The following is an 11362-nucleotide window of genomic DNA, read 5'->3' as shown; positions in this document are numbered from 1 at the left end:
AGGCCAAACACGACACTGACTGCTGTTGTGACACTTTATTGGGATGAAAACATGCTCGAGCAAAATGAACATCAACAACACATCACAATGTGCGGCTCCAGCATGGGATGAACCAGGCAAACAAACCGTACGGCAAACACAGACATGCTGAGGCCAATATCTCACTAAATGGATGTCTTCACAAGCCTTTTACCAGAAACCTGCAAACTGCTCACAGAACATACTTTATTTCCAATATATCTGATGCGTTGAGAAAGAAAGGAAGATTATAAATGAGGGATAACATCTAAAACAAATGGACACACTGTTTGGACTGAGATGGGATGCAGATGTATGATGAGGATGCAGCAATAAAGGTTTTAACAGTTGCACTAAAAGCGCCTTCTCTGCTGCTTACTGCTAGCTTAACTGAGCGGTCGCTGTGGTGTGAACATTTGGACTCCGACTGGAGGCTCTACGCTGAAATAAAGCTCTGTTAATGTTGAAGTGATGACGAAAGAGCTTGAAAGAAAGGAAGCAGAGGAGCGCTCCGTGGATGGTTGCTGTGGTTGCTGTGGTTGTGGTTGCTGTGACTGAAACCACGAAGACTGCGACCGAGTCCCACGCTTCTTTTTTTTTTTTAGTAGGGGGGCCCTCCATCAGACCTGGGAGCCGGCTGCAGAGTTGGTACCTGCTTGACCTGCCCCCTTGGCACGCCCGTCTTCTTCTGTTGCCTGGGCTACGGCCTGAGCGGGGGAAGGACTAGAATGCCGCTGGCGTCTCATGAAGGGGAAGACACTGAGAGGAAGTAGGGGAAGACATAAATGTAATGCTTGTTTTCATTAGGGAAGGAGAATTGGTTGGCAATGAGTGTTACATTTTACCTTTTTTTGGTTTCCTGAGGAACAATAGCCTTGACCAGCATGTTTTTGTAAAGGTCAGACTTAAGATACCTCGGGTAAGAGTCCTAGACACACACACACACACACACACACACACGTTTATAGCTCATGGGAAAACATATGAAGTTCAACAGAAGATGGTGAGAAAGAGTAAATCAGAAATTCATTCATCCTAAACACAAATGCTTGTGCCAGACGTCACAAGAGTTGAAGAAAACAACATTTTTGTAGCACGATGAAATAAACTAATTCACTTGTTTGCTGATAGAACGAACATGAAGCTGGAACCAACATGAAGGTTAGCATAAAACCAATAGGATGAAACAGCAAGCTTAGCTCCATTTAACTGTGGGCTAGGAAATGTAAGGCTCGCTAATTTGAGTGACATCAGTCTTCTTATCAAAGTCTTCAAGCATATTTCCCAAAAAAGGTACTTTTGTAAGCGCGCCCAAAACCAGAAAAAAAAACAAGTCTCAACAACCCAACAAAAGAATGAAAGTGGAAAGAAGAAAATCAACTTTTTATAAAACAGAAAACAGGTGCGTGGGAAGTTTGGTGCAAGACTAGCTTGAGCACGTTATTGCTGGGCATTATGCAGTTTAGCTATTGGAAACCTTGACAAGTTTCCACTGCAACATCTCACAGCAAGCTCATTAGCTGCGATGTAAAGCAAGCTTTGTAGTAAAACGGCTTAAAAATAGAGATACTTGCGTGGACCATCAGCCATAACATTGTGACCACTGACATATGATGTGAAAAACACAGATTGTCTTCTTATAGTGGCACCTGGCAGTGGGGGGAATATATCAGGCAACAAGTGAACATTCTGTTCTTGTAGTCGACGTTTTGGACGTAGAAAAGAAATGCACAGTCACAGTATCTCCACTACTCCACGTCTCGTTGAATGTTCTTGTGGTCAAATAAAGTGGTCTTGTGCGGCCAAGCGCTGATGCATGTGGGGAGCGAAAGCCGTCCCGGGTTGTCAAATCCCACCACTGTAGCACAGATTGCTAAAATATTCCAATGCCAGCTCTGATGAAAAGGTGTGAAAACATACAAAGCATCAGTGTTTGCTACGCATAGGTCTGTAAAGCCGCAGACCAATCAGGGCGTCCGTGCAGGCCAATGTCCACTGCCCAAAGTGCCTACAATGGACATGGAGCAATGGAAGAAGGTGGAAGAAGGTTTTTTTTTTATATATATATCATGTGGATGGTCTGTCTGCGCTGTTTACCTCAAATAAAAGAGACCACGGTGCACTATGGGAAAAGCACAAGTTGATGGGGTTAGTGCGATGCTTTGGGTAATGTTCTGACGGGAGACCTTGGGTCCTGTCATTCATATGGATTGGTTACATTGTTTAGTCGGTTGAAAGGGTGTTCTACCTTTGACACGGTTTTGTCGAGGGGTACACCTCTAAAAAAAAAAAAAAAGGGTTATATTAGCCCTTCGTGTAAGGTGTAGCCCAATCAGGATTTTTTGGGGGGCTTTTTATGCCTTTATTGGATAGGACAGTGGAGAGAGACAGGAAGCAGAGAGAAGGGGAACAACATGCAGCAAAGGGGCGTCTGATGTGGGACTCGAACCGGGGCCAGCTGTAGTGAGGACTATAGCCTCTTGTATATGGGGCGCCTGCTCAACCCACTACGCCACGGACCACCCCTAATCAGGATTTTTAGCAGGATAATACACCCTGCCGCAAAAATGGTTCAAGAATTGTTTTAGGACCACAAAACATGTTTGAATGACTGAAGTTGCCCCCCAAATATCCCCAATATATATTCCAATCTAATCAAGCATCTGTGGGATGTAGCGGATAAATAAGTCAGATCCGAGGGAGACAAACCTTTCGACTTACAGGGCTTGATACTACAGCGTACCTTCAGAGGTCTAGTGAAGTCCATGCCTCGATGGGTTAGGGGGTCTTAAGGTGACCTAAGGAGCACCTGCTCTATATTTCAGGGATGGTCATAATGTTACGGATGATCTATGTATATTTCCCAAAATTCATTCTTGTGTAGTCAAATTTGTAGGGGTTGTTGGGGGTGATCAGCTGGAACCAGACCTTCTTCATGAGGAAGTAGATGTGCATCTGCGCATCATCCATGACAAAGCGATGCGGCCGTTTGATCCCCTCCAACGTTTTAGCCATGGTCTTACTGTCGATGTTGACCCAACGGGCAGCTCCAGGGGCCAGGAAATTTCTAGATGGCAAAAGTTTGGCTGTCACACGATGAAGCTGAACGTAAGCATGCGAAAGGATTTTCTAGACGGTTTGGGAGGTCACACACTCACAGGTAAACTTCTTCCACTTTCTCCACGATCCTGGAACTTTCTCCGTGTCGAATGTCCTCGCATGCCTGCCAGAAATACAGGTTCTCCGCTGAGAGCAGAGACACAAACACACACTGAGGTAAAGGAAACAATGATGCAAGAAAGAATGACACGCAGTGAGAAACTTTTTATAGCATGAAGGTCTCTGTGGAAATATTTCACACAATATGCATGGATGAACAAATCCCTCCCTCGCCAATGTTCTGCTTTCCTCTGTGGTACACTGATAATTGCCTGGGACTAAACCTCTCTCCTTATTGTTTTTCTCTATCTACTTCTTTCAGTCCTCTAAGTTAATCTCTCTGTCAAAGTGAGAATCAATTAAAAGTTACTGCGAGTGACTTATTTTCGCTGTAGAAATCTGTACCACTTGGTAAACAGGGGCGTGCTTCATCTGAAAATGCCGTGAAACGGCTTTCTCGCCGTCGTTTGCCAATAATATCCAACATCGCTGCCACTGTTTCTCACCACTAAACTCTTTTTCCAGGTAGGTCATGAACTCCCGCCCACCCATGGCGTCACTGAGAAGCTCCATGAAGCTAAAGCTCCAGCGCTCCACTCGAAGCCGCGTCGGGACAGGCACCCTAAACAAAGACACGCACACACATTATAATGGATGGATGCAAACACCATGATGTTTGGAATGCTACATTTTAACTTTTAATGGAAAGTCTTTTTTTTTTTTTTTCTCTTATTCGATGATGTCATGGCTGAAAATAACCCAAACACATAACAAATAAGACGGGATGCCAGTGTGTTAGAGCTGGTAATAATGTTAGGTTTCTAAAGGGAAACCTCAGGCAGTCTTGATTTTCCAGCTAAACAAAATAAAATAGGTAATTTACTAATTTCTCAGTGTTTTGCAGCTGACAGATGCAGGCCAACCCTAACACTTTACACATTCTTTTTACTCTCTTCCTTCCATTCATTCCCGTCCACTCGAAGAGAAAATGAAGCCGGTAAACATAAAACAGGGGATACTGCCAGTTTAGGTTTTTTGTTTTGTCTTTTTTTACATGAGAGAGGAACAGAGTAAGTAGGAGCAGAGTGGCTGTGAGCTCAGATCTCTGACCTATTTGCTAAAGCATTTGTTTCTGCATCAATAACCATAAATAAATATGACTCAAAATGTCATTTCAGCCACATTAATGTAGCCGATGGCACCTGGTGGTGTCCCATTGTGCTTCCACTGATTAGGAAAAGAGCCTGATGGCGACACTCGCATCGCTCCACTTTGACAGAAGTTGTGGTAAGCGAGCTAATACTCTAAGCTTAAGGGGTGACTTGTCAGATAAAATGCAGGCATTCCTTTTTAAAAATTGCATTGGCTGACGTAGACACGGCAGGTATGGAATGGTTCATTTGGCGTTGCCGAGACTGTTGCTCCGTTTCCCCCGCTGCACTTTGAATTTGGCTTTGTATCATTTATTTGCTTTAGTTTAATCTGCTCGGCTGTGGACAAAAGATTTATAATTTTCAGTAAAAAAATTTTTTTAAAAACACTGAGAAATGCTTCAAATATATCATCCTCCTCCCGTCCTTTTTCACTTGTTTCTGACACTTTTTAGCCCAAAAAAAAGTCGTTCGTCAAATGAAAATTCTCTTTTCATGAAAATGTTTGCAATGGGTGGGGATCATTTTTTCATTTTCCTCGAACTGTACATTAGCTGCAAGAAAACATCAAACTGTGTGCGGAGTGTTGCTGTAAAGGGTCTCACATTTCTGTATTCATGGTCCAGTACGCTGTGTCGTCAGAGATCCAAGGGTTACTGGGGAGGCAGCCTTGCATAATGGGATCATGGTTCTGGTACTGCTCGCTGTATTTCACAAAGCTGCGCAAATGCACAGGCATGCACGCACACAAAAACACACACACACACGTAGATTTATTGTGTTAGTGCAGCAGATCATAACAGTTAATGGCCACTAATTCTAACTTGCCCCAGGAAGCATCCATTAGAGGCTCTTATAGCAGGAGCACTAAGCCCAGTGTGCATGCGTGCGAGTGCAGGAAGACGAAGAATTGGGTTCAGGCAGTAGCACATCCATTAGATCTTACGTGTTATCTGTGTGTGTGTGCATGTGAGCCTTCACCAAACTGACACATACCTTTCTAAGCAGATGGAGGACTTTACGCGGTTTCTTCCGAGGGCCCGTCTGGATGCTTCAATCTGTTAACATAGGCCGAGACGCACAAATGTGACACACACACACACACACACACACACACACACCAATACAAATGTCAACACTGCGCTCAGAGTGACGGCATCGCTTACCTCTCTTTTGTAGTAGTCGCTGTTCTAGTTCTGCAAAAGAGTAAGACATTGTCATCACAGAAAGCCACGTCGAAGGTATTCACAGTGCAGTCTCCAGATTTACACTTAATAATACCATAATATGGCTCTCTGCGTGCTTTCCTGTGATGGCTCTACATAGTCTGACACTGTCATAATGTTGTGCTAAAAATTGACAACATCTGCAGACTGCAGATGCCACTCGTGTCATGCCAGGTCCTGCATGCTTAACGCTGCTTTCTAAGTTTAAAAAGAGCACAATACGTGCAGCATAGTATATAATGCTCAACACTTACTTTGAAACAATCCCAGAAGCACGAAAGAGTGGGAATGAGAAGGAGAGTTACACAATGGGAGTGCTCTAACTTTACATTTGAACCAGACGTAGAGAAAAACAACTGACCAGAGTGACTCTCGTACTGAAGTTATTCGGTCGCTCCAGGCCCATGTCCAACACATTATGCACCCCAGGCTGAAAAGAAATATACGTGTGCATTCAGTTATATTGAAGTATAATGTGCGTGTCGTGTGCGTTTGTACGGAATGTGTGCGAGCCTGATGAGAGCTTTCCACATCACCAGCTCTGACTTTTATTCCCAGGTTTCTTTCTTTTTCTCCAAGCCCTCGTCCCTAATTTATAAGGTCAAGACAAGATGGAGTCCCTGCTTCAAAAAGACTTCTCGTCTGCGTGGCGCTCGTCTCTCTGTGCCTCTCTGCTCTTTCCGCCATCCATTTCTTGCTCCCAACTCCTTCCTTCCCCATTCAACACATCTGTTCAGATGCCTCAGTGTCAAAATAAAGCAGTGTAAACACTCAGTAACTCAGAACGTAAACGGTGATTCGCCTTCTCTCTTTATGCCCCCCCACCTCACGGTTTCTCCCTTTGTCAGTTAATGCTTTTACTTGATGGTTTGAATATTTCATGCAGACGGCAGAAGAATCTGTGGCTGAAATAGTATGAGAAAAACAAATTAATTAAAAAATCATAGCATTATATATCATAGCATAGTATCAGATCATGTCGTTGTGTAACATATTGTATCAAATATTGTGTTGTATTCAACACTGTTGTGTGCAAACCATACACACGACACCAGTTACCGATTTCTCAATGCAAACCTTGTCCATATACATGTCTGGTTTCAGTCAATCCCTGCCGGACTGTCCAACCAGATTGCCCGTCTACAATGACATTGTTGATCAATTCTGGATATTCAGCCCTTCTTTTGTTAATACATTTTTGCTTTTTTCAAACCCCTAGAAGTCAAACCCATAGATGCTGTCTATCTGCCTGGGTTTGACCCTTAGTCTGCCATTAAAGAGGAAATTTGTTTTTTTTTAAACCTGGACCTCATTTCTGACGTTCATCTATTGGCGCTATTTAGATAACTCGAGATCCGCGTATATCCATATAACGGGAGAGAACAGGGCATTGACAATACAGCCTCTAAATAAGGTATCATCTGTCTTTATTTCAGCAATACTTTAAGACGAATGAATGAATGAATGAATGCGTACTATTGCACTTTTAGCCCCCAATAACAACAACACGAATAAAGACAGATGATGCCTTATTTAAAGGCTGCATTGTCTGTGCCCCGTTCACTTCCGTTATATGGATATACTGTACTCGCATTTCAAGTGATCTAAATAGCGTCCGAAGGACGCCGACTTTCACCTTATCGATGAGTCCACAAACCTATTTTATGCCAGAAATAAGGTTCAGGTTTAAAAAAACAAAAAACTTCTCCTTTAAACTCGCCTTTTGGATTTTAATTGTGCGTATGTCCTTTGCCTGGGGCCTCCGTCCATCAACCATCAGAAGTGCAGTAAATAGTACTGTTAGGCTAACTGAACTGAGTCAAAGATAGCATCTTACACAACTCATTCCCACAAAAGAAAGGTTTTCTGGTTCTATATGCCAAATATGAAAAACACCATCCAGGCTGTTATAAAAGAAAGGTGCAAAACCCAGCATCTGTGAAGTAATGAGGGTGCATGTCATGGATGAATCACATATGTGTGAGGGAACTGTTGAAGCATTACAGATTTAAGTTTTGTGTGTATACATATATATATATATATATATATATATATATATATATATATATATATATACATATATATATATATATATATATATAATACCGTAGTAGAGCGCTGTATAGATGGTTACAGCATGCTCATAAAGTGCAGCGCAGTGTAGTTGTAGTTGTGTTGAACGTACCGGGGGTCTGTTGATGAGCCAGTAAGCCTGCTCCTGACATTCTAGAACAATTCGGTCTGCCTTCCGCCTCTGTTTGGATGCTCTAAACAGAGGGGGAAAAAAAGGGTAAATTTGTGTGTGTTTTTAATTGTGGCTGCATGTATGCGCGTGGGTGTACCTGAGTTGCTCTCTGGCCTGCATCACCACAAAGTCCCAGGTGTGGTTGATCCTCTTGTGCAGCAGACTGTATCGTTCCTAAAAAAGGAAAAAAGTGGGAATAAAAGGAAGAGGAGGGAATGATGACACAGGCCTTTTGCGTCGATGTCCTTCCTACATGAGTGATCATGCCCTACGCACATATTCCATGCCTCTTCGAGATACAGACACACCTTTTCATATTCCATCAGCTCTCCTTGTTTTCTTATGTTCTTTTTAGCCAAATATATTGCTGTGAATAGAAAACAAAAGACAGAAAACAAAGGTTATGTACCGTATATAAATCTATACCCTGGCGTGAAAAAGAAAGTACATCCACTGTCACCTCTAAGGTTTTATGTATCAGGATATATTATATTCAATCGAAGCCTTAAGCCTAAATGTAGAAGCAGTGTTTGACGAACTAAGTGCACCCCATTCTTTAACAACTTGTAGAACCACTTTCATCACCACTGTGTTTGGGATCATTGTCCTGTTGTATGACCTCATTTCAGCCTGGCTTTATCTCACAGACAGATGGCCTCACGTTTGACTCTGGAATACTTTGGTATACAGAGGAGTTCATGGTGGACTCCATGACTGCAAGGTGTCCAGGTCCTGTACCTGCAGAACAAGCCCAGATCATCAGCCCTCCACCACCGTGCTTGACAGTTGGTATGAGGTGTTTGTGCTGATATGCTGTGTTTGGTTTCTCCAAACGTGCTGCTATGCATTATAACCAAACATCTCCACTTTGGTCTGCTCTGTCACATTGTTCAGGACATTGTTCCCGAAGTCTAATAGTTTGTTCAGATATAACTTTACAAACCTAAGCTATGCTGCCATGTTGTTTTTAGAGAGAAGAGGCTTTCTCCTGCAACCTTTCCAAACAAGCCAAACTTGTTCAGTCTGCTTCTAACTGTGCTGTCATGAACTTTAACATTTAACATGCTAACTGAGGCCTGGAGAGTCTGAGATGTAGCTCTTGGGTTTTTTGCAGTTTCTCTGATCATTGCACAGTCTGACCTTGGGGTGAACATGCTGGAACGTCCTATCCTGGGAAGATTGACAGCTGTCTTAAATGTTTTCCACTTGTGAATGATCTTTCTATCTGCAGAATATCCTTATCCTTAGAACCCTTCCCAGTTGCTTCTCTAAGATCATTGCAGATGTCTTTCCTCCTTGGCATTGTGTTAACACACATGAATGCTCCAGCCCAGCAAACTGACAAAACCTCTGCTTTTATAGAGGTGCTCACACTGCTGATGAAGATCAATTAAACAGGTGCATTTGATTAGCAGCAGCCTGGTTTGTGAACTTACCCTCTTAATTCCTATAAAGGCAGTAAGGGTGAACTTGTTAAGTACATAATGACACAGTGTAACAAGTCCGTTTTGAGGTCACATTTACGTAAATTCTGAGACCTATTAGGGAGTAGATGTTTTTTTGTCCTGATAAATAAAACTTTAGAGGGTATTCTTTCAATTTTCACAACAGTATGTGTCTGTGTAAAGTGTGGAAAAAACTTGTTTTAGCATCACAAACAGAAATGCATCCACCACCTTCAGGTTTCATTACCATAGTCCAGCTCTGAGGCAGGCCACTTCGTACTAGTCCAGAAGTAAGGAGTCTGGGAAAACATGTGACATTTTTTCCTCTTTTAAATCAAGATCAATGTTAAGACGGTTTATGAAAAAGTGGCAACAGAGAGTGGCAGATGGATGAGGGATTACTGGAGAATGTGTGCTAATGGAGTAAGCTTAAAAAAAGGGAGACAAACTAGCAGAGAATGTGACAGTTTAAATAGACATGTGGAAGAAGGGTGTTTTTTAACACACGGGGAGAACAAACATGCCGCGGAAGGGTTAATCCTCTGACCTGGAAGCGGTAGGGCGTCTCATCAGGCCGTAACACGAGGGACCGTGGTTCTTTGAGAGGGTAAATGTATCCGTATCTCACCAGCATGCCGCCAAGGTGCAGAGCCTCTGTTAAACACCAAAGGAGAAGTCTCAGACTTAGAACTCTACTGCCTTTCAGAGGAGAAACGCCCCAGACTCTAATTACACTCCCCCCACACCATGTTAACCTCCTGTCATCTGCACTAAACGTTAAACATGATATGCGTTATGAGACGGCAGATTTCTATTCATTACTGTATCATGTGTGATTACATGTGACAGAGATGTTAACTTTGTTAGAGCTAAAGCTCTGAAACTGAGCTGATTCTGGGACATGGTTAGAACTGGAAAAGTGCGGCTGGTCCTGTTTGTCAAGCACATCTTCTATCAAACACACACCCGCTCTCTTAAATCAAAGCTTTATTCCGTGGATGAAACACCTCATCAATCTTCCGTCTCTCCTCATTTGTTAAAGTGCCTCACTTGTATGACTGACAGCTCCCCTAATCAAAAAAATAAATAAAAAAAGCGCTGTGTGCCGCATAAGCTCTTTGCTGACTGACTCCACTCTCTCCTCCTTCGGTCCACACTGAGTCAAAAGGGGCCAAACAGCTTCTGTTTTTTTAGGTTTTTTTCCAACCTCTAATTCAACTCAGGCGTGGTAATGTCCCCTGAGCTGAGGACCTCCAGAGGGATACTAATCAAACACGCATCATCAGGTGACTTAATCAAACGTGGTCCCTCTGGGGCTCAGTCCCATTCCTGATTACTGGAAACACCAACCCCCCTATTACACAGGTAATACCTCACCTCACCAGAGAAAACACCATATCCTGGCAACACATGCGCCAGAGAATAACAGCAGTCTTATAACGCACTCACCTTCCTCACAGATGCAGTACTTCTGGAGCAGCCATGTAATTATATCATGACCTGTAAAACGGCAGAATCCAACAAATTATTCAGAGGAAAAGTAGAGGAACTCCCTCCTTTCGCTCTGCAAAGCACACACAGCATTCACTGGAACTTTCTGCTGTATTATGTATGACTGCTGGGACAAACTCAAGCTGCTAACTGTGCACGTGGATTCTGGTGCGCGCTGGCACGAAACGGATGCACACACACACACCTGTCATAGCGTGTGGAATAACGGTGATGAGGAGCCTCTGGTTTCTCATCTTCATCCCCATGTCAGGGTCTTGCATGGCCACAATCACTTTCTCCATCTGTCGCGGGGAGGCACACAGATGCGCGCACATACACACGCAAGCATGCACACAATAATGAAGACGCACGCGCTCATGTATAAGTCAGAAGTTGATATTAACGATGCTCCCAGCCAGAGTATGTCCATATATGTCTGCTCATTTGTTTTGATTTATGAGCACATTCCAAATATGTTGGATGTTCTCGGGCTGGTTGCATCAACAATATAATGTTTTTGCAAAATAAAACCAAATCACACAGCTCAAAACAGCGGACTCTTACCTTCAGAAAGCAGACCATTTGCTCCCGGTGCCACCCCCCTTTAGTCATGGTGTTGATGGTCAT

At 43.1% G+C, this 11362-nt stretch overlaps 1 protein-coding gene across 1 annotated transcript; it reads right to left on the bottom strand.

The window, feature by feature from the left end:
* Nucleotides 1-58: 58 nt before the first annotated feature.
* rgs11 (regulator of G protein signaling 11) lies at nucleotides 59-11362 on the bottom strand. Its single transcript, XM_075482383.1, has 17 exons — nucleotides 11300-11362; nucleotides 10941-11037; nucleotides 10694-10744; nucleotides 9792-9898; nucleotides 9492-9543; nucleotides 8108-8166; nucleotides 7897-7973; nucleotides 7740-7821; nucleotides 5916-5984; nucleotides 5495-5518; nucleotides 5325-5386; nucleotides 4934-5047; nucleotides 3684-3799; nucleotides 3177-3264; nucleotides 2947-3085; nucleotides 864-946; nucleotides 59-777 (listed from the first exon to the last, which is right to left on the bottom strand). The coding sequence occupies exons 1-17, from the start codon at nucleotides 11360-11362 to the stop codon at nucleotides 639-641; spliced, it is 1422 nt and encodes a 473-aa protein (XP_075338498.1). The 3' UTR covers nucleotides 59-638.

Source organism: Odontesthes bonariensis, chromosome 14 (genome assembly GCF_027942865.1).
Source record: "Odontesthes bonariensis isolate fOdoBon6 chromosome 14, fOdoBon6.hap1, whole genome shotgun sequence".
NCBI lineage: Eukaryota > Metazoa > Chordata > Actinopteri > Atheriniformes > Atherinopsidae > Odontesthes > Odontesthes bonariensis.
This window is presented reverse-complemented; position numbering and strand designations above follow the sequence as displayed.